The following is a 24,539-nucleotide window of genomic DNA, read 5'->3' as shown; positions in this document are numbered from 1 at the left end:
GCAAAGGAAACACCTGCCTCTGTTTGCATTAATATCATTTAAAGACAAGAATGTGGGTGGGGCAGAAAATGGTTATTAAAGTGACAGGTTGTAATAAAGTATCAATTAGGCAGCATTCTGATCCTAAAGGTAAAATTCTTGCCACTTTCTTCTATTTGCCATTCTTCAGCGTCCGGTTTTCTATCTGAAGGAAGAGCAAGCCTGAGTGTTTGACTGATGGCCACATAGAGAAATTAGTGAAGGGTAGTCTGGCCCCAGTTCCTCCAAAGTACCCATGTTGCTAGATTCTTGTGTGAACTGCACCCCACTCTCCTCAAAGTTTTGTGTTTTCTGTTTGGTTTTTTGTTTGCTTGTTGTTTTGGTTTGGTTTTTTTAAAACTTTCCTTCCTTATTCTTGAAAGAAAGGGTCAAAAAGCAGTACAGACCCACCCCTGTAGACAATGGGCTTCCATGATGAACTGTAAGGTGAACCCCTTCCTCAGTTCCGCTGGCAACCCCCTTCTGCACCTGGGCACCTTCAGCCAAAGAGAGGCTCCTACCTCGATTTATCGCGTGGTACTGCAGCGCATCAGTTGCCACTCACAAAAGCAGGGCTGCTTTTTGCACAACAGCATGTCAGGCCTTCAGCCGCTGCATGAGTGGCTACATCAGGATGGGCCAGGTACAACCTTCTAGGTTAGATGACATTTCACCAGAAGTCGGTAAAAAGTGCTCTTTTATTCTACATACCCTATGTAGAAACCACATCACACTGCTGCTATGGTTACAGAATATCAACTGAACTGACTTAAGACCAGGTTTCTCTCTTGACTGTCAATCGTCCTCAGGCCCACAGGTATGGCGTTCATTTCCACAATGGAAGCCTGCCTAAATTTCCCCCAAAATGGAATTTGAATTTAGCATATGTATTTGTCTTCCATGTGATCTCTTTTTACCTCAAGATTGAAGAGCATGTTGAAGTCTGGGATGCAGACGTGCTTGTCTTCCATCTTTCTGCGCATATTCTTGATGGCATGGATGGATGTCTCGTAGTAGCGGTGGGGCTTCGGCTGGAGCGGAAAGTCTTTCACCCAGTTGCTGCAGATCTCATGCAGTTTGCTAAAGACTAAGCGGGCTAGCTTCACCGTCTCAATCTCTGGGGAAGGCAAAAACCACAAATGAAAGGCTAAGAGCATTAGTAAGTGATAATTTTTTTCTTGCTTACATTACAAAACCATTTTAGCCACGTGGCTGAAATGGATGTCAGCAGGGAAATTCTGGGCTCTGATGCATAAAAAGAGGAAGCCAAACTCGCCATAATCAGCATTCGCCAGTAAGCAGCTCATTGTTTGTTTGTCTTTTTAACTTAAGCATTCCCCCATGCCTTTGGGGAACTCATTTGCAGCATCAGTAAAAAAGAAAAGCAAATCCATTTCCCTCAGTGTTTGATCCCCTGGGTCACTGCACGGGGTGGTGCAGCGGGGCCATGGCAGCTCTGACAGGACTTTGTCATGGCATGTAGCATCACATACGAAAGCCACGATCCATTACAGTGATGTATTGGTTTTAGACCAAACTGTCGATTCCAGACAACACCTCACTGCAGAACTGAAGCCACACAGTAGTAAATAATCTACAGAAATCAGGAGCGTTACTTTAAGATGTTTTGGCAGTGCACCCGTTTAGTAGTGCGCACACTCAGGTACCTTCTTAGTTTCGTAACATTATTTCCAGATTCCTGACTAGACTGTGTGTCGAAGAAAACTGCATAAGCAAATGAGAAAACGACAAAGGTCTTAAATTTAAAAAATACTAAACTGTCACTCCTGAGAAATAGTAATTTTAAAACGTGAAAAGTCAGGGAATTGATGATTGTTCTGAAAAGCAGAGCAGGAAAACAGAAAGTAAGCATCAGAGCTGAACACATCCAGATCTCTTTGTACATGATCATTGACCAAAGCCAGAGATCTTCAAGGCTAAACAGCAGCAATCCATGGGTGTCAGTCACTCCTGGAGGAGGAATGGCTCAAAGAACAGGGAGTGGAGGGGAGAGTTACAGCATCTCTCAGTTCACAGAAATTCTGTGAAGCAACTAAAAGGAGCATTTACTAATTTCTGTACTAGGTCTACACAAGATGCGGGCTCTAGTGATCAGAGGGGCCAAGATCCTTGGGAAGAAAATATTTTCCCAGCTCTGCTGATTATGAGTTGGTTTAAGCTCGATCTGCGAGAGCAGCCGTTAAGCTGGGAATAAGCTATATACACAATCAAGAGAAGGAGTCTTAGCTTCTCGATCACGCAGCTTTAAAAACAGGTGGTGGAAATCAAATGACTGGGGTCATCCCACCACTGCCGTAGTAATGTGCACCAGTTCCCCACAGCACCTATACTGCTCTCACCAGTGCCACCAGAAATCTCTTTGCTGGGTGTTATATTTCAAGATGGAACATGTACAGCCTGACACATCCAAATTATATTTGTCAGAAGTGACCCTCACAGACTTGCTCTTCCATTTCTTTCTGCTGGGCATCTATGAAGGGAAACGGTGTACATCTCAATGTGATGTGGCTGTTACGCTTCAGAGTGTCACTCTGAAGGGGGAAGGGACTAAATCCACTGGCTGTACTGAGATACCAAAAAACCTTCCCCAGCCAGGAGTATGCGTAGTGTCAGCATCATCAATAATTGCTCTTGAGGTTAAAACAGGAGAAAAGCCCACAACAGTTCAACCACCCCCTCACAGCTGTAAATTACTCATCAATTGTTAATGCTGCAGCGCTGAGCCAGAGCTGACTCAGCTGTCATTGCGGCTGTGTCATGGAGAATTTCATTTCCCTCCTGCTGCTCCAAAATCCCCAGTGTTGGAAGTAAGGCTTAATTGTACCATAGTGAGTGGGAAATCCAGCTCAGGCATTACTGTTCCCACAGAGGACTGAGTTCTTTTAGGGCAAAATTAGGGTAGAAAGAATACCAGTAATCAGATTCTTCTTTTTAGTACCTAAATTTTAAGACCTTTCTTGAAAATGCAGACAGTGTGACAACAGGGATCAGGACCCAGGTTTCTAGACATGTCATCAAGCCAATGACCAAGGTTTTCCTTAATTGAAGAACTCCAGTCTCTGATTAGTCAATGACCTCTTTGTGTCTTGGCTATACTCATCCCATCTGCTAGTACCTGGAAAGGCTGGGTAATGGGACTCTGTGATGTGCTTTGTCAAGTCTGCTGGACATTTCAGATGCCTCCACCATGTAATGTGGTCCTGCTATCCAGCCTCCTTTGGTGGTTCCTTAACAATGCCAAACCCTCACATGAATATCTTCCTGTACAAAAAAAGGAAACTAAACATTCTTAACCTGACCTTTAAAAAGGTGATCAAATGTCTTTCAGTTCTCACGGAGGCTCTCTTGCTCCTCTCCAGTGCAACTGGAAGGGAAGAATCAGTCGTGGCCTATGACATTAAGATACTGTTCTTGAGATCCAAAGACACATGGTCACCCCAAATGTAACAGGCCATATTCTTGCATTCCTACATTTCTGGACTCAAAACAGTTCTCCTCCTTTTAAGATTAGCATTCTTCTTCCATAAAGTTTCTAATTTCCTTTTCACCAGCACACCAATAACTGCTTTTACTACTCCTAAATATGCAATACGATTTGTCATGCTGTAGTTCTTAAGGTGAAATGTGTCACTAAGGAAGTCTGGAATATTTTTTATTTTTCTTCTAGCAGATTTCATACTTGAGGCAAATCAGGTAAATGTCTCCTTGTATTTATACAGAGTAAAAAATCTTTTCGGATTCTTAAGAAAAACCAACACAGAATTGCATATCAAAACCAGCCAGCTAAATTCAGCTCAGTTTCACATTCTGTAGCAGTCCAAACATCATTAGGATAAACAGTGAACTCTGAGCACAAAACCTCAAGATGTAGAAATACCAATTTTGTCACCTGCCACAGCTCCCTTCGTTTTCTTTCGAAGCATGAAAGTCTCCTTGTGTGGTACCAGTTAGAGCGTTCAGTCACAGCTCTCTTCCAAGTAACTAGTCCAGGTTTCTCAAAGGACTCCTGCTAAGGAAGTTAGCTAGAATGCAGCTGCTGACCTTTTGCAATGAAATCTCCTTCAGTCCTGCGTGAATCTCCCTGGTTTTGTTATGGTTTGCTTAGCCAAACCTTGCATCACTTGAGCTAATGCTCCGTTTCAAAAATTATCATTTATGGTATATTATTTGAAATTGCAGTATTCATATGAAACCACTACTTTACTACAGTCCGTGAGATGTTCTTTCTCTTCCTCTCCCCTTTTATCTTCCTATTTAACACTTTATGTTGCATCTGTAAAGGTGTATTTTAGTTTCAAGTACCTTCATTATGACAATCCACCTCAACATACTGCATCTGGAGTCATATTTTTAGTGCCTGCTATAGGCTGTGCACATATCAATCTATGCTTGCATCTGTGTACTACAGATTTAGGTATATTTAAATGGCAATTTCTGTAGGTGTGAGGGGTTTGTGGGTTTTTTTCCTTTTTTCGTTGAACTCTCTAGATGTTCTGCGTGGAGTCTTAGTCAACATTTCCTTGGAGACTGTCAAATATTTATGCAAGTCTCAGAGATCTCAATTTGAAATTAATGAAGGCTGCTCAGCCAGAACAATGACAAATCTGTTCCATTTACCTGCTCAGCAGGAGGAGGCAGCAATACCTACAAAAAGGGAAACCATAGCATGTTTTTCTGTTTCTCAGGTTTCCAAAGGTCTCTGAGAATTACAGCAGGACCTTCCTTTTTGAAAAGCCAGATTTATATGTCCTATTTATCCCCAGAATCGTTTATGTATTTCTTTAACCAGGGAAGGAAGGAATGGACAAAGTAGTTTGGTGACACTATTTTCAAGATCAAATGACAGAATTCCTCTCAATACGTGTGAGAAACATTGCTCTTTGTTGTAACGAGCACCTCAGAAAGGTTTTCAAGGTTATTTAGGTCAGCAGAATCCTGAAGAGATTTAGGGTGCATGGCTTTGAGCTGGATGCTGCAAAATCTTGTTAACCAGCATAGATGAATGGAGAAAAGGAAATTTTCCTTTTAGACATGAAATATCTTTATACTATCCTTCGCTAGAACTAAATTTAAAAAAAATTAAAAGCCATAGTAAAAAACACACCGACTGAAATGATTCAGAATGAAATTCTCTCTTCCTACGTATACTTGACTTTGCTCTAAAGATGAAGGAGAACAACTAGCAGTTGCCAGCAAGCAGCAAGACCACATAGCCTGAAGTGCTTAGAAAGAAATTCAGGGCTACCAGATAGAGTCTTGTGAAGGTGCACTTAAAAGAAAGGAGAGATTTCCACCTGGTCTTCAGGTGCAAAAATTTGATAAAGGACTCAAAACCAGAGAAAGGCTTTTCAAAATAGAGAAAGAATTCAGTAGTAAAAGTTGAAACTAGACAAGATTCAAAGACAAGAAAGCCTTGACTAAGAAATTAGGCACTAGCTCTATCAGAAGTGGTGGTGAATTCTCCATTAATCTTTTCTCATCAATATAAGATATTCCTTTACAAGAAATCTTGTCCAACTGTGTTTAGCTAGCTGGTAGAAGAAATTAATTTGAGGAAAATCCAGTACCATTCAAGTGGTCAGACTAGATAGATCACTGAAGTCATTGCTGACTTTAAAAATCTATGAATTATCCGCAGAGTGTTCCAGTATGCAACATAAATGAAAGATCCACACCATGTAAAACTGTACATTATCATGCACAGATATACTTACGTATGATCCCATCTGCGTTGTCCACATGCTTTGGTAAGTAGTGTGCCGAAAGATCACTCTGAAGGACTTCATCTGAAGTAGCTCTAGCTAAAGCAGCAGCCAAAAATGAAGGGCAATTACTGGAAAAGAAAAAAGACAGAACACAAAAAGAAAGCCACAAATGATGTTTTCATCTGATTTAGCAAGGTAACTTGCAATCAAGGAAATACGTAATACTTTTCTAGAAACAAACAGGAATTTGAACCAAGATTTGTAAATCTTCTGATTCTTCTTTGCTAAACAGCACCACAACCCTGCACAGCAAGACCTCAAACTCCCTACATGGATTTTAGTAGCTCTAGTTCACTCTCATGTTCCCCATTTCAGTTTTCATGTTCCATTTTGTAACCTCTGTTTAAATGCTTTTCAAATCTAGACTTGAACCCCCCTCCAGAGTCTGTCATGCAACCCTTGCTTAGCGTACATTTTCTACACATGCATTATATGCTTTTATCTTAAGCCCACTCTGTCCAGTTCCTCCTAAGAACTGGAGTCAAGATTCCAAAGGATTAGAGAAGTCCTCAGAGTTCACAGTGTTCAAAACCTCACCAAGGGACGCTGAAAGTTAAAACAGACCCATAGGAGGCATGAAGTTGATGTGCATAAGGTTAAAAAGCTCCCTCATGAATGATCTCTATCATGAGTAAAGTGGCTTTAACTCACTGTAGTTTAATTAAGCCTGATATCTCCCAAGGATAATTAATCTATAGCAAACCAAGGCCACTTTAATGTGCATTGTCTCATTCAAGAGGAGTTTAATACCTCTTTATTTATGCATGACTTTGTATTTCCCATTGGTCTGCCTTAACTTCTCCAGGTGTCTCTTGCTGACACAGCCTGAAACTTCCCGATTTCACAGTTATCACCAGGGGTAACAATGTCTCCCATTGCAGGACTGTGCAGAGACATGCAAACTAATGTCAGTCTCAGAAACCGTCCATCAACAGCAGAATTCTGCGTCAGCTAGCCCAGGGAACAGGCAACGAGCATATACACTTCCTGAACCTTTTCTTCTACTTAGGCCCGCTAAGTGTGTTCACATGCTTTCAGAATGGTTGGAGAGGAGGCGTTAGCCTAGAAGCAATCCATCCAACCAGATCCAGAGCAGAAAAACTTCTACATGCATAACTGGACTCATCAGGCTTCACTCTGGAGCCAGAGAAGCACATGGCGACCGTCACTTGCATTCGCATTTGGTTCACTGCCCAGGAAAGCCAACTGCCATGCTAAACTGGCCCACATGCTGGAGCTTCAGCAGTGAAATCTGAATTCCAGAGAAAAAAAAAAAATCAGATTTGCTAGACTTGGGTTTTTTAGAAAAGCCATTTTACCATACAGTTTTCCAGATTCATGACATCAAATGCTGCTACAAACAGTAAGATCATGTAACAGATTTGAAAAATGAATAGAAAATAAGTCCTCCGACCTTCACTGATTACTATTCAACATATCTATAAATTATTTAAATAGAAGATTAACAATAAATGGCTTCGGCCGAATCATATATTGTCATGAGACAAGCTCTGACCCTTGAAGTTAAGCAGAAAGCCACTCATACCATGTTACTGCACCATCAGTAAGAGTATTTCCTAGAATTAGCAGCCGAGTATTCTGCTCACGCATCACCTCTGAGCCTCAGCAACGTGCGCCGCTAATGAAGCACGACTGCTGGAGGAAATCAGCTGTCTTCAGACTGGCTCCTCTCAGCACAGCACAGGAACTCTGATCCTATTTACATACAGCAATGCCCAGTCCTAAGAGTAATCAGCAAGAGGAAAACACACCGGGACCTCCTTTACTTCTGGTGTGTGTTGAAGCTGATTTTCTATCTTGTCTTGTCCATCTTTATTTAGCTCACAGAGAGCAGGTTTTTCATTTCTATTATTAGCTCCAGTACTCCAGAGCGGTGATACTCGTTACTGTTCATGTTACATGCAATTTCCATGTGACAAAAAAAGCAAGAGACAGAATAATTATGCCAGCATTTAGCAGCGCTGTGAGGACAGCGTTCTGCAAAAATGCAGAGGAAGATTAAGGTTCAGCCTAAATAACACACAGCAGAAGAATCCGTGCTGAAAGCATTTACAAGCACAAGCCAGACAGAGCTCGCTTCAGGCGTGAACGTAACAGGCTGTGGTAGCACCTGCGGGAATCTGAGCTTGCTTCCCAGTCCAAGGCTTACCCCCTCACCAGTTCAGTGCTGGAACTTTTTAGGAAAACCAAACCTGTTGTGTGTCACTTGTAAACAGCCCCTCAGGAACGTCCACTGATGGGCAGAGAGGGAAGGTGGTTAAGAACTGAGGCAGTAAAAATTGCTAAAATAGAGGTTCAGGACCTAAACAGCAGAGAAAAAATACCCCCCCGACATGAGCAACCTCTGCTCTGACTGGGCTTGGAAGGCGGGAAGAGCATGTCTGTGAAAGACCAAGAGCTGTGAACGTTCATATCTGAAATTTTAGGTATTATTTTAATTGTTCTGACAGATTACAAAATTGAAAGGTGCATTTACAGCATACGGAGCTGGTCTGAGTATTTCCCCCATCAGCCCCAAATGCCATTTACATGTCCCTAAACCAATGCTAGCAGTTTCACACAGGAGCTCTTTATCTAGCCAAAAAGTGCATTTCCATTACAATACTAAACCTACACAAAAAGCCACTAAAGATGTTATTAGATAAATCAGAGGATTTTAAGTATATCCTTCCTGATTCTCTGGCAGCGTGGGTGTGTTTAGAACACCCACAGTTGCACTGCAGCAATCCTGGAATAACTCTGCTAAGGTAATAAATCAAGCCCAAAAGTGGGTCGTTTCCATCAATTAAGGTTGAGAAAAACAGTCTGAAGTGGGCTTAGCTCAGCCCACATATTATTATGTTACCAGCTTAACACACAACTCTGCTCCTTCCTGATAGCATTAAAGTGGTGAAGACTTTCCAAACATTTTCTCTGAGCTATTCCACTGTGCTCTAAATCTAATATAAGATCTCCTACTAAAAAAAAAGATGGCAGATCTAAAATTCTTATTGCATGAAAGTTCACCAGTGGGGTTTAAGTGACTTACCAATTTTGATGGAAAAGGTAGAGAAAATAAATTAGCTGAAGGCTTTTCCTTCTATGTCTGGCCACTCTCTGTCCTAATAATAACAGCTGCCTGCCAAAGAATTAATTGCCCTTGACATTTGTTCATCACAAAGCTTCTTATGTAGCCATTACAGGACTATGCCGTGTAAGCAGGGAAGTGACCAGATGCAGACAGATGACTTCCTCTTCCTGAATAGCCCAACTCAAAATTTACTTCTCTTACTTGACTCCTGAGAAGACTAGTTGAATTACTTCTCCCCTTCAAGGAATAGCAGACTGCACTAGAGGTTTTTTTACTCCTTTTAAAATAGATTAGATGTCGAAGTCAAACCGCTGCCAGGACACTTCATTATTGTTACACCAAGACAAATGAAGAATCAGGTCTAGGATCTTTGGTTTTATTACAAAAGGTGAGCATCTACAGCATCCCACAAAGCAGGAAAGACCCACACTCAAACAGCCAGGCTTTGCCATGCGGGTAGTTCTCACCTGTGCTCACATCTTTTATGCAAAACAAGCAGCAGCAGACAGGATCCATGGGGACCACGGGAGGTGCACTGCGTCCTGCTGCTGGCGTAACTAAGGATTACCTGTTGGCTGCTGAAAAGAAATCCTTTGGCCACGTTCTAAATGCCTAAATGTTATCAGTCATTAAGCTATGACAAATTGAAGCTGGGAGGGCACGGATCTTGTTTAGCTGAGAGCTAGAATGCCTATGTGTATTCATAGCTATGCCACTAATGCAGCAGCTGACCTTGGACGAGTCACTTCACCACTCAGACCTTCGATTCCTCATCTACAAACAAGGGATGATAATGTCATTTCCTCGAGGAGAGGAGGAGGAGGAGGAAGGCTGTAGAAGGCTTAATTCAGTGTTCGTAAAATACTTTGAGGTTTCTAGATAAGAGCACAACTGAAGGGAAAAATATCAAGATGATAATGGGAGATATTTTCAATCTCTACAAGATTTAAGGAGCTTTCATACTTTTTTTCTCGCTCCATATTCTCTGTTCTCATAGGCAGCCAGAAGTGCTGAGTGCAATACACAGGCAAACAACAGCTCTAGACAGGCAGGTTTAGTCTGATGCCCGCAGCTAACTTAGCATCATAAGCAACTGCACAACAGAAACACATTTTTAGAAAAGCTGATGCATCTCAAAAGGAGAAAACCATGAAAGACAGACATCAAGTTCTTAAAACCTGGTAATGCTGGTGTTCCTGGAGCATTGGCGCTGCTGATGGGAAAATGGTGCTACAGACTCATTACCGCCCCTGACCAAAAGACACAATTGAGCGCCACCAGCACTGAAAATACTTAACGCTGTCATGGTCTGAGGTACCTGGTGAGGCATCACTAAACCCAAACAAAGCAGGAAAAATGGAATGAAATGTACGGGTGCCTTTCAATGGCCAAAATGGTCAGTAAATCACAAAACATACAGTGTTCCTATTACCTCAAGAATCTCCTGACACTACAAAACAGCAATTGTTTTAGTTAGAATGAAACATGATTTAAATAGAAATGCTATTCAATCTCCTGAAACACAAAACAAATCCACAGGCAAACAGTATAAATCATCGTATATAGTTTCACACAGCAATCCAAGACCAGGAACATGACCTGAAAAGAACCAAGTACAGCACATTCCCATAAGGACTATAATTTACTGCGTTAGTGAAAGACTTTGTAGGGATGACAAGCTAACTGCACCCTTTCCAAAAGGCTTTACGCTAGAGGATGCAGTTTGGTAAACACTCCCGTGTTCATGTGGCCTGTTGCAAGTTCTTGTTAGAAAGCAAGTTTTGCAAAATGCAACTTAAGAAAAACCTCATTTGTCCCCAGCCTGTATTTACAAAACACTCCAAAGCCTCATGAGACTTATTCCAGATGGAGCTTCTGATACAGCCTGGAAGCTCTTTGAAGAAGCCTTTAAAGTCTTTATTACTGAAAGTTCCCATGCTGAGAACTGCGGCAGTAATGAGCAGAGAAATTCTTTGGGAAGGTCCTTTGGCTGTTTACCCAGCCCTCCCCTTCAGCTGCCTCCTGCTCCAGCCGCCATCCAGAAAGGCAAGGTACCGAGCTTCTGTTTGTCTCCTAACTGCTGGAAGTCAGACAGGACTCTGAGAGGAATATTCTGTTAAGCAATCCTCACACTTCAAAATTATTATGGATGTATCTTCTAATCATGCCAAACAAATGCTATTTCTGGCTCCCATCTCTCTGCAGGTTCTCATCTCCTTACTCACAAAGCATCACTCTCCCTGCAAGTTCACTGCTCCGCTCTGACCTGTGCTGTTCTGCTGCTTTGCACAGCTGGTGAAAGTTTTGATGCTTATTTAAAGCCCGGTCACAGTGGACAAACGGAGTATGCTTTTTTTTTCCTAACACATGGTGAAACCCTGCACTAGATTTTAGCTGCTGCAGTGAGTTACTAAAAAAATCCCAATGCACACACACAAAAAAAGAAACAAACAGAAAAAACAATGCACCTTTTAAAAGATTGCATAACCAAAGCTCCTTGAGAAGTCATTTGAGCTGGCAATGTTGAGACAGTAAAGATGCTTGATAAATCTGTTTGAAGGAGCTGAAAATGTGCTACACAAGGAAGCTGCTATCTATAGGCTTCACAGAGACAGCTGCCTGGTCACATTCAAAATGATTCTGTCCTTGTGGTGACAGTTGTGAGCAACAGAAATATAATACACAACCATTACAAAACCACACTCTTTCTGATGTGTTTACCACACTCACATCCTAGACAGACACTGCGGTGGTACCTCTTTTTTACCAAATCTTTAACCTTTTGCATTGTGCTCACTGCCATATTCCAGAGAGTATGATCAAGTTTATATAGATATTCTCCTGCAGTTAAGTCTATGTTAACTGGACATTTTAAAAAAATAAAATTCAGATACAGAATCTTCCACAGCTGGATTAAGATGCTTCAACATAAGGATCAGACTTCCAGTATTCATCACTGTATTTATTTTGTAATAGCTGTATCTTACTTGTCAAAGCATTTATGGAGACTAGCGTTCTCAGAAATGTCCTAAAGACCCCACAGATAAATGTAGTGAACGAGAATAAAATTACTTTCGTAGGAACAATTATTTCCCTCTGCAAGTTATTAGGCTTAAAGAATTTGCTAATGGTGAATAATGCAAGTTCTCAACTTAGTTCCAATCACTGGAAGTCTGTCTCATAAAATAGAATAGAATCTTATATGAAGCTCATATTTGACAGCTATGACTAAGATTGGTAAAAATACTTTATAGCCTCAATTTTAAAATAGCCACCTTAAAAAAACAAAACAAAACACCAAAATAACAACAATTTTAAAATGCCTTTATAAATAAGCTGTTAACCACTATAAATCAAAGACATTGGGTTTGACTTTTTCACAAATTAAGATCTAATCTGAGAGAAAAAATATTCAAATTCTTTCCTCTTTTTCAATGAGATAATAAGAGTCAACAAAATGATTATCTAGTGAAGGATATGTGAAATAGGCATGAATGGAAACCTCTAGGAAATCACTTTGGTGATCAGATGGGAAACATTTGTGAAACCACAGAACTCAATTATGAGTGTGTTGGCACTGATCCCATAAAAGGGCTCAGGTGCTGCACTCTGTCGTGGGGGCTTTATAGGATATTGTAAATGAGGAAGCAAAGTGCTGTGCTGCATGGCATATCAAACTAAAAAAAAAAAAAGCCCCAAAACCCACAACAGGGAAAATCAGGGCAGAGAGCAAAATGAAAACACTGGCACAATGCTGGAAAAAAAATAAATGAAGACAAAAATTTGCTTATGAAAGCGTGATTGCAAGAGCATAGTTCATATAATATTTTATTTGACTACCTGGGAGACCTGGCTGCAAAGGGATATCCTACCTTGTTTCTCCAGTCGAGCTCTGCAGGCAAGCGCAGCTCCAGTTCCCAGCCTCTGAGGCCCAGGGGCAGCTGGCACTAGGTTCGTTAATGGGTGCCAAATCTAAGCTCAGGCCCCTTCCCAGCTATGTTGGCACAAGCGCTCAACCTCTGTTGCACCACTGTGTTTTCAGCACACGCCTAACAGGTTTCCAGCACACTGCCATGAACACCTTTCTCACTTAGAAGCTACATAAAGGCCAAGCGAGAAACGCGCTGCCACCAGCAGCAGGAAGAGCAAGCCCAGGCACCCTGCAGATGTGCACGCTCTGTCCCTGCCCCCCCCACTCCAGCACGGCGGTTTTCCCCAGAGCCCCCAACGTCACTGTCTGTTTGACAGGACAAACTGCACACACGGGGAACTGGGCAGGGGCTGGCCCTCTGATGCTGCCAGAGAGATCCGTCAGGGCTCAGCCCTCCCTGCCTTTACCTTGGAAGGGCCGTTCTCACCCACTCTGCTGCCGGTTTTCAGAAAATTGACAGGTATTCGGTTATCTTTCAGACTTCAACCCATCTTTTGAATTTGCTTCAAACTGGCCTGCAAGGTTAAGCTTATCTGTGGGAGGAACCCGACAGGCAGACAGACTGAGCAAGCACAAAAGCCTTGTTCCCTTACAAACCAGACATTTGAAATCAAGTTCTTAGAACGATGCTACTAGAATGTCATCTGACAATACAGGTCATTAAGGGAAACCCTTGACTTCTAAGTACTATCTTCAACACACGAATTAGACTGAGACCTCTAATCCATTTTCTGCTGCATAGCAAGTCGCCACTTTCTTTCTCCACAGGGGTAAGTGCACATGACAGTACATAAAGCTAACAAAATGTAAGCAAGACAAAATAAAAAGGTCACCTTTGTCTGTTTGATGAGGTACAATGTCATGAAGGCTAGTGTATATTTAAAAAATAAATGGTTGCTGTCCACAAAGCACTCATAAGCATTCGTGATTTAATGACCGTCACTAAGATGCAATTGACACTGAATGGGTGAACTGTGAAGAATCCAAACTACATAAAACAGCTTCTGCAGAGCTATTCTGCTGAATAGATTGTCTGTATATTATCTTTGAAACCTAATTTTATGATTTCTTTAACTCATTCTCACAATATGGCAGTTCTGAGGTTACTTGCATTTCAATCTCTGTAGAGCTGATGCTACCTGCGTTAAAGGCTGCTTTGAAAATGACAGAAGTCGTCTACTATAACATGAACAACTCTTAAAAACCCCAAGATGAATCTTCCAGGAGCTGAAAGCCAAATTACTGCTAGAACTGAATTCCCAAAAGTGGCTGTATGATAGTTTTCTTCATTACATCAAAGAACTGAGGATACAAAATTTGCTGTTGAAAATTGTATTCCAGGACTAGAGTCATTCACAGCCATATTATATCCATCTGTTACAAAGAGAAACATAAGCTTAGACTTTGACGGAATGCAAAGAGAAATCATTTTATTACAGCAATGGACCAGAATCCATGAACCTCAGTTACAATACTGAGATGCAGAGGATGCATCTATATTGCAGTCTCCCCCTATCTATATCAGAACATTTTTATCTGAGCAGCAAGATTCTGAGGAATCGGACAGTCTTTTATAAAAATTTAATTACTGCTATAAAATGCATTTTACAAAATTATAAAAATATTATAAAATTTAAAATATACCAGCAAGCCACATATTTGATGGACATTTATTATAAAGCTTAGATCTTTAGGAATCAGCTATGTAAATCCAAAGACACAGCAAAAAGTTTTCTTAAAACTTCTGTTTACCCTATTATTAATTAATCAAAATAAAGATAATTTATAGCCATTACCCATACTGAGATATGATTATTATACTGAAATAAAAGATCCTTCTGGGTTTTGTTGTTATTGTTTTACAGGGATTAGCCAGCATATTTCCACAGTGCGTTCTCTGTTCCAACAGAAATGCTTCGCATTTGAGTGACACGCATACCTTGTAACCAGAGTCTTCTGACTGCCATTCCAAAAACCAGTCACTGCCTACTTAGCATCTCTGTGTCTGGAATGGTAACGAAGCCTAAATCTACACAAGATGCACGCTTACCTGAAGAAATAAATTTCTTAACTGGAAAACCAATGTCAACAACAGTTACCCTATAGTGAGTTTCTCTGCTAGACAGAGGCCCGTTTAAAAGCTCTACAGGACATTAAAAATGTCATTGATTTTTTTCCCTTTGGCTTTCAGTCAATTTGAAAGTCAGCATAATTCAGTGTCTTTCTACGACTTCCATTAGCAAAGAAGGGAATCCATGCTTCAATCCATGCTGCCTTATTGGAAAAAGTAATTTAATTTTACACCTGAAAGTGTGCCAACATCAGCATAAAACCGTACACAGTATACATAAGATTTAATTTATAAATTCTGTATTTTGTCAAGCCAGAAAAAGATGCTGTCTAAAAATCAATGAGAGTGTTCAAACTTGCACTGAAGATACCTGCATTTTATTTTTTTTTTTGTATTTTATGTTCTAGTTGGAGTTTTTGATGATTTCTCTCGTTACTATAAAATATTAATGACACACTATCTAGAAAAGCTCACATTGCAGAAAACTTTGTTTAGGGGCACACTTTACCCCTAAAAGTTCAGGCATATCATTTACTTACCACTGATTCAACTCCTATTTTTTCTCTCTGTTAAAAATAAACTTTCATTGATACTTTCCTTAACCTGAAGAGATATACCATACAAATTGGATGTGCCCAGAAATAAAAGTTAAATAAGAATCACCCAATCCAGAGCACCTATTTTATTTCAGATCAGATTAACATGCCGAAGTCCTCTGATTACTAGTCAAAAAGAAAAATGCATTGTGCTGTTATAGTTAATGACTTAATTTTAAACAAATGAAACAAAATGCTGCACAGCAGCACGTGCACAGGTTCTTTCATATCTCTACTGCAGATCATCATTAAGGCAAACAAATGTAAAATGGCTCCTTTAAAAAAGGGTGAAGATAGTGAATCTGGTGCCTGTTCAAATGAACAGCTTTCAGTAATACCACACAGAGCTAGTCCCCAAATAATTGTGCTTGTATTGTAATATTTGTCCTCATGTAAACAAGAAGAAGTAAAAGCTGCAGGCCAGGATTTTCAAATGACATCTGATCACTTAGCTTCTTTCAGCCCATTGAACAAATATAAGGCAAAACACACCCCAGAAGATTTATGACCACTGAGTCAGCAGAGAATGTTCTCTCGCTCCCTTCTCACTCTTGTGAAACGCAGTTCATCATACAAATGGCTTGGGTGTTTATGCCAGATGTAAGATTAGATAATTAGTCATCTGAGTCCTGGATGTCAACTCTTTTGTGATAAAAAATTTATTCCAAATGCACCATTTATAATCGGTTGACTTGCAAAAGCACTCTAGTGTTATACAGTAATACATCTTATGATGCACATCGAAATATCTGCCACCCTGTACCAACACGCTCTGTTTCTGCTGTGGCAATACCCTGCCTGATCTTAGCCCTTCCAATGACTTAATTTTTTTGTCTGCAAAATAGGGATAATGATTTTGACCTCTGGAAATTAATTTCGACTCTAATGACGAACAGTAACAAGAAGAGTCAGATATTATTAATTAATCCTAAACTAGGAATGGAACAAGGCAACAGCAATTCACTTGCACTGATCACCCAAAAATACTGCTGGTCTTTTACCTACTTCCTCTTGAAAGTGCCATGCAAGGCAATCAAATTAAAAGCAAACATGAAAAGACTATACAGTACCCTTAAAAATAATTTCACAGATAAACACAGAACTACAAGTAGTTTCAAACCTTATCCAGTGGGGCAAATTAAGAGATCTTTATTGGAACCTCAATTTCAAAATTACTGACATTGATGCACACCAAACAAGATGCCAGAGGGATAAGTAGAGGCTCTAAGATCAGAGGGTGTGCTCTTCCAAAGAAATAAACCTTTACTTACTCTGGAAGGATCACATCCTAATTCCCACTGTCACTTGTCCTCTGCAGAATTGCAAAGAACATTGGTGGGTTTAGGGTTTTAGTTTTGTTCTTGAAAGGATAATCAAAATGTTTTAGCTATTCTGTTTCACATTAAAGTCCCTAATGCATTCTGTTCTACTGAGCCACATAGTTATTTCAGTCATTCTTAATAAATAACAGTTGCCAGCAGTAGTTAAGCCAACAGATCTGAATTATTTATAGTGTTGAGGAACAGAACAGCAGATAAAATGCATTAGGGCTTTCAGTTGTTCTTGCCTGAACGACACAATGGCAGCCTTTGGACATTTTTCCACAGGCTGTAAAATATTCTGCTTCTGATCCTGGTTTAAAAGATTTCCTAAAGAGACAACATCCAAAGCTACTGCAACCCATCTTCAGTATTCACATTCCTGAAGAGCAGGTAAGAGAGAGTCTCCCAAATACAGTACATTATTTTTAAAGAAAGGGGGGAAAAAAGGTACAGATTTGGACTTGATTGTTCAGGTCACATGCAAACTGCTGTTCAGTATTATTAATCAGAACTTAATTATTTAGATGTTATTTAACATGGCTATGTACCTTCCAGTTAATGATCTAAAAGCACCCCAGTGTTGAACCCAGTGTTTCTCTTCTCCTTTGCCTATAATGCCTCCTCCCTTCAGCTGGAAAAAAGCATAGGTATTATCTTTGATTTACAATGGCAAATCCAACTTCACATTCTAGGGTAGAACATGGAAATCCCAAGTCCTGTCTCTCCTCTCTGCCTCTTTTTATAAGAAACTGCATCATGAAACGTTGGACACACAAAAAACAACAGGGACATAAATTATCTTGACAATATTTGACAAATTGTGTTAAACACATTAGCTGAGTTTATGCTCTTTGTGGCTTAAAAGATGCATTCAAATATCTGTCTTGATTGACTAATAAGATAACGTGCCTCTGCTGAGCTATGTCTGGGTAGAAATTGGGGGGAATGTCTTGCTTTCCCACCTTGTACCAACATCACAGGGGACTGCACCAGCATAAAATTCACCATGCACAATCAATTTACAAGGAGAACCATGCCCACAAACGACAAGGAGAGATATACATGCAAATGCTGCAGAGAGAACTGGGGGAGTAGTTGTAGCAACATAAGCTTAAATCAAACAGTTTTCCTTTCATAGATCACCTTCCGCTTTCGATATGGATCTATTTACAGCAGGAAACACTGCAAATTGTAGCATTTCTAAGGAGTAAAAAAGAATCAAAAAAATGAAAACCTGGAAAACCCAAACAAACATGCTCCTTTCAAATACTAAAGAAATGGGGGGGGGTGTGGAAATACCACTTTCAGGCCATGTCAGGTTATTAAGGCATCTGAAACTGGCTTTATATCACATGTTAGATTGTAGGAATGAGCCATAGTATCCAAACTATCAAGCAGGCTCAAAGTGACACAGATCAATGTGCTTCCCCACTCCCCCTTCCTTGGCTTAGTTTCCCCACTCGCCCAGTTCAGAAGCTTGTTTAAAATCTGCACTCTGATTTTACTGAGACAGTTGTATTGAAGATTCCATATGTCATGGCAGTGACCACGCTCAAAAGATGAGGAACATGGCTTTTGCTTTGGGTAAGGCAGGTCCTGAGCCTGCGTAAAATCCAGCTTGCCTGCAGTATGCCTCTATATATAGCTCTTTTTGCGCACAAAGGCTGTATGAATTGATTCTGAACAAGCTGAGGATTTCAAACAAGTCTGCAGTGCTGTAGCCTCTCTTCCATCCTGAAAGGTACAGTGAATTATTTAAAACTTGAAAAACATGTCCTAAAATTATTTCCAGCACCATTTAAAAACAAATTGTGTACACATTCCAATCACTATTATAAGGTCAACTGAAAATAAGAGCTGTCACCTTTTATAGCCATGACATTACAAAGTAAATCTCACAAGATTATAGACATTGTTTCTCTGCCATGGACTTCTCAATACAACACAAATTCTACCTGCCTATTCACTAAAATCTGGGGCTTTGTTTATGCAAAAGAATCAAAGAATCAGTCTTTTCTTAAAATCTTATTTGTTCAATTTTATTTTGTATGAGCAGTGTTAGATTCAAACATTCAATTCACCCGCCTCAAAGGCAATAACACTGCCCCCCAATCCCTTGTGGCTCATGTAAGAATAACCCAACAGCTCTTTCTCTCTAACCCTCTGCCAAAGAAGATTGTCATATTTTCCTGTAAGTTTATTACGAAACCTGTGATCTCTTCAGAAGACAGATAAGCTCTAAATATAAGAAAGAATCTGTTACACAGTCCCTCAAGAAAGGAGGCAGCACATAATAGCTGCAGACAACACAAGCCTGAGTAAAATAAAAGTGGTAAGAGGATGAAAAAAAATCTGTTATTGTCTTGCCTTTGCCCACTGCCTGGACTTAGGTCCATCCTGCATATAGTCAAACATGCAGTAGAATATGGAATCATGTAATACATATGTAAAATTTAGGGGGTTATTTCTATGGAAAATAAATGCAAACAAAGCCACATTATCTGGAAGTTAATTCAGGGTCTGGCAAAAACGTACCCAGATAAGATGACATCTTCCTCAAACACAACAGAACTTTTTTGAAGCTCCTTGAACCAGGATTGTAAATAATACACTAGTGAGGACTGATTCATTCATGGTGATGAGTAGGCTCAAAGCTTCTTCAAATGGAGCAGTGTCACAGTTATAATCAGCAGTTGAGAGAGTTACTTAGGAGTCACACTATCAATTACAATGGTAATACATATTCAGGGAGTAAGTGATATGCAGACAGAGAGAATATGAAATCAAAACATTAATAAAAAATAAGGAACCTTTGGAGACAAATTATTATGTTCTATATCTACAGTGCTTTATACATTCCCAAAGGATTTAGAATCTAAAAATAAATTATTACTTCTACCGAGACTGACATACAAGCTACCTTGGATGAAAAACAGCAAATTGCTAACCATGGATAGAAGCATTACACAACTCTTTTGAACAAACAGCAAAAAATGGACAATGCTAGAAAGAACAGTGGGAACCTATATAGGGATTGAAGTTATTCAAGCTAAATTTTAACCAGAATAATGCGAATATCGTCTTGATTTTCTACACCTATGATGGGTTTTTCAATAAAAATGAGACTGGTTAGAACTATCTGTCTGCTTTGATATCTCATCCCCCAATCTGCATCATCCTTCTCTCACCATTCTTTAGCATCAAACTGAGAAGCTGATTGGAAGGAAAATACTCAGCATCTTTAGCTGAAATACATACACATACATATATGTGTGTGCGCGTGCATGCATGTGTTTAAATATGAACAATCACCACAGACTCCTTGGGAAAAGGAAGAGGGAAGATTACCAAAACAGATGGAAGATCAAAGATTGCACAAAGGCATGTAGTTAACCCAGGAAAGACATCATTAAAACTCTGTGCCAAGTAACTTCTTGAAAACAAAAAATTTGATCAATTCTGCCCCCAAAACATACAGCCAGTACCAGCTCTACCAATGACAATGGCCTTGAAAAACTAAAGAAACAAAGAGGGCTCTGAAAGGCAGAGTTCTGGACTAAGGGTAGTAGTAAACTAGAATAGTAATTATGTAATCACAAAAGAACAAATTCAGGAGGAGGCAATCAAGTAAAGATGAAATACAAGTATGTTTTCTTAGTTGGAACAGAGAATTTTGTGAAAGAGTATAGACAGACCATGAGAAAAGCCATGGCAGTGTGAGAATTTTTGTCAACAAAGCACTAAATGTAAAAAAAATAGTAAATAAAAATCTGTACTGTGTAAATCCACACTGAAAAATAGCCATGATTTATTTTTATTGGATTTAGCTGTAAAAGACTGCTAATAGCACACAGTCGGATCTATCAGAAGTACAGTCCGGCAGCACAAAGATTGCCTCAAGGGCAGATAGCTTTCAAATAAAAATATACAGGTGGTACACCTGCATGAGTGAGCTTTTTAATGATGCATGGAGTCAACATAAAAGACACAACTGCGATTGGTTAGATTGAAAATAATACACCAAGGAAAAAAAAAAAAGAAAATATTAGGAACACCAGCTGAGCTCAGAGATAACATAGCAATAGTTACTGTTAAACGAAGGTTTAAGTTATAATAACACAGTAGTAGTAAATTGGAAGATGTAACATGATAGGAGACTGAGCACTGCTCCCAGTTCTGTATCTGAAAAATGACACTTCTGCCAGCAAATCACTTAATCTCTACACATCCATCCATCTGGGTGTCAAATAGGTTTATTGCCTTAAAACTTTAGAAGAGTACTGTGAAATTTAATGTATTAATACCCAGAAACTATGTTTTAATCCTTGAATAGAAGGTGCTGGGAAAGGACACCATATTACAAAATTAAGAGTACCTAATGAAATATTATTGTATTTACTGTAGTGAACTCCTTATCTGTCTCTCTCTTGTTTCAGTGCCTGGGTTCCACAGCACTTCATGACTTCCTCATTTCTTTGTCTCAGGTTAGTAGAATAAGAGCTGTGATCACAAACCAGGAACATTAGTGCCACAGGTTGACAGACAATTAGTAGTTTCTCCTATAATATACACAGAATATAGGAAGAATCCTACTTCATCTATGCAGTCACATTCTGAATCTTATTCTAAGTAGTACTGTAAAAAGCAGATGAAAAAACTGCAGGGGATATGAAAGAGTAATCTAGGTCCAAATCTCCCCTGAAGTTACCAAGAATGAAAAGTTAGAGGCTTGATTTGGCATGTACTGAAGATGCTCAAAACTTCCAGAAATGCAAATTAAGTTCCTTGCATAATTCAACTCATCTATTCCCTTTAGTATGAGCACAAAGACCCCATCCAAAAACCTTCACAAGTGTAAAACTTTGTCAATTTTGAAATATGGAGAAAAAAGGCATGTTCACTCTTAGAGTAACTTTAATGGTTAGACATATATTCATTAGCTTTGTTTTTTCTATTTCAAAACTAAAAACCTAATTCAAATTAGATTAATAAATTAAAGTAAAATCAAATACAGAGGAATGCAAAACCAGCTCCATGAACTCCCCAAGGAACAGGGAAATGAAACAAGTATAATGTTATAGCTTTGTTATAAAACAATAATGGACTGATGGCAAAACCCTCACCCTCTTATCAAAACTCTGTGTTTTCCAATATTCAACCTGTTCTTTTTGATTAGGGCTGGTTATATAATCATCAGCCATGCCACGTTTTTGCTGAAATCATGCATTCGATTTATAGATTTTTATTAGTACCAAAGACAGCAAGAAAATCAATTCATTCCCACATGAAGTATAGCATAGGTTGGAGCCTTAGCACTGATACACTTTCTTATGGGCTAGATGGCAGTAAAAGAAAATGCTTATGACAATAAAATAGAGACATAAGCTCAAGTAACCACAAAACAAAGAAAGGGAAAACAATGCACATAGGAAAGCAAATGCACCTCACTCGGCCATTCAGAGCCAAGACAGACCAAGCTCCCTTACCCACAAGGACAGCCGCTGGCTGGAGGTCTGAAAAATCCAACAAGGAAAACTGCCCGGGTCCCCTGTTTATAGCTTTGTATTAATTCTTCATATTTAGCATAGCTTGTCAAGAATAATGCAGTATTACACAATTCTTCATGAGTCCCTTCTGCCTTTAGCTATGAGTCACCATTATATTAGGAAAAAGTGAGCTTAATTTAGACAACGCAGAAGGGTAAATTACATATTTTCTTAAGGTCTCTGATCCAGGGGGCTAAATTTTTTTAGTTTATTTAATGTCTCATTTCTTGTATCTTCCCTTCCCCCTCCCAAAATATAAAACTATGAAAAATTCCTTCATCCTCAGTAGGTGGCCTCACAGGAAATAATCATAGTCCTGGATATGAGGGAAAGGGGGTTCTGCATTGGATGGAGGACTTTGTATCTCTGCAGCGTTCCCTCTCCAACAGGAATGACTTAAAGGAACAAGGGAGTATTCCTTCAGCGTTCTTCCTCCTAAAAAACGTATTGCCCCAATCCACCCAGTAAGAAGGCAAATGGAAATACTGCAAACAAATATTAGCATTTATAGCCGTTTCTAAAATACAGATCTAGTCTTGTTAGAAAGAAAATGTCTGTTTTGATAGCAAACTATTTAGGCTGAAAACAGAGGAGTATATGTGCCCTCTTTAGTACCTGTGTTGAGTTTAATGTGATTCCCAACTGAAAACAATAGCAGATCTTACTGATTTTAATACCTCAGTGGTCAAAGCTTTTCTCTGATGTTTAGTAGCGGTTATGAAAGGTTTGCAAGGAAGAGAACAATGATGTACACACAATAAGACATGTCTGAGTAACTCTTCAGGTTTAGATATCTGCAAAACCTTACCACAAGAGAAAGAAAGAAAAGTAATGATAATAGAATGATTGAGATTAATTTGCATACTTGCTACTACAATAATTAAAGACTTTTTTTTATAATGTGAATGTCTTGGGCATTTCATTCATAAGGGAGATTGACATTGTGATATATTTTACTTCCAAGTAAAGTATTTCTCTTTCATTGCAGCTGCTCTCTGGAATTTATTAAAGGAAAATAGTGAGAAAGATTGATAAGAGAAAGAAACAGTGAGTAACATTAAGTCAGAACTGCAAATACTTCTGCATCTTATATCAACCGAGGCGGTAGAAATAATCAGACCTTTGCTCCTCTCTCTCCTCTCCATCGATTATGTTTTCAGTCTCCCATATCACACCCCAGGCACATGCAAACTCACTCCTCTGGTCACACCTCTGCTCGCGTTGCCCAGGTCTGATGAGCTGATAATTAATACAGAAGACCTCTCAACAGGAGGATGTCTTTGGACACCCTTCCAGGACAAACTATTTTCTCTAAAAGGGATTGTTGTGAGGCAAAGGTGCAGAAAAAGAGAAGAAATGTGAAATGGTCAGGAAATAAGAGGAAATTGGGGGGGGGGCGGGGGGGGGAGAAAAGGCTGTTTCTACAGGATGTTCCAAGAATCAGTCATATATATTTCTTCCAGAGTTTCACTACTGGAAATAAAATGCCTGTTGCAGTATGGTATTTTAAAGAATCTAAAGCAGCAACCAGTTTTAAAAAAAAAAAAAAAAGGCAAGCAGATTTCTCACTACATATATTTAATATTATGTTGTTTCCTGATGAAACCCTTAGTAAGCCGGAGTACTCAGGAAGACACTTAGATTTACATAAATTTGAGACAGAAGAATGCTGTTAGACTGAAGTCCATTGCACTGCATGGTTGGGATTGAGTCTTCCACTGGAAGTTACATCAGCCTCCAGACAGACAGTGCTCAGTCTCAAACAAAATCTGTAATTTAACTTCAGAATATGTTCTTAAAGCCAGTCTACTGCCCTCTCCTTTATACTATTAGTACAATATTTCAAGGTTGTTCATGCATAGTATTTAAACTCTTAAGTTAAGATTTTTACCTTGCTTTTAAATAAATAAAACATACACAAGTCCATTCTATCATCACAAATTTTAAACATGACCACACACCATTTCTGATAAACTGATTTTTACCCCTCTTTTAAAAGGAACAGTACACATATCACAGCAACACTCAGCAGTTAATGTAATTCAATACAAAACTACACAATTCAAAAAAATGGATAGTGTCATTTATTTAAAACTTCTGCTAGACTCAACTTGATACAGAGTATCATCATCCAGTGGAATAGAATGAGTACTTACAATTTTTTCCCTTTATGGCCAG

At 39.4% G+C, this 24,539-nt stretch overlaps 1 protein-coding gene across 2 annotated transcripts in view; it reads right to left on the bottom strand.

Annotated features, from left to right (window-relative positions):
- Window positions 1-24,539, bottom strand: part of PPM1E (protein phosphatase, Mg2+/Mn2+ dependent 1E) — a 68,355-nt gene that overhangs the window by 6,406 nt on the left and 37,410 nt on the right. The window contains exons 1-3 of one of the 2 annotated variants that reach the window (XM_027806312.2): window positions 8,854-8,872; window positions 5,754-5,872; window positions 936-1,135 (exon numbers count right to left, since the gene is read on the bottom strand). In XM_027806312.2, the coding sequence (XP_027662113.2) occupies window positions 936-1,001 (66 nt within the window). In that variant the 5' untranslated portion in view covers window positions 1,002-1,135; window positions 5,754-5,872; window positions 8,854-8,872. Of the gene's footprint in view, window positions 1-935; window positions 1,136-5,753; window positions 5,873-8,853; window positions 8,873-24,539 lie in introns of those variants that run through there. The other variant, XM_055719187.1, reaches the window with a different exon arrangement.

Source organism: Falco cherrug, chromosome 1, assembly GCF_023634085.1.
Source record: "Falco cherrug isolate bFalChe1 chromosome 1, bFalChe1.pri, whole genome shotgun sequence".
Taxonomy (NCBI): domain Eukaryota; kingdom Metazoa; phylum Chordata; class Aves; order Falconiformes; family Falconidae; genus Falco; species Falco cherrug.
Note: the sequence above shows the minus strand (reverse complement) of the source record. Positions and strands in the feature narration are given on the sequence as shown.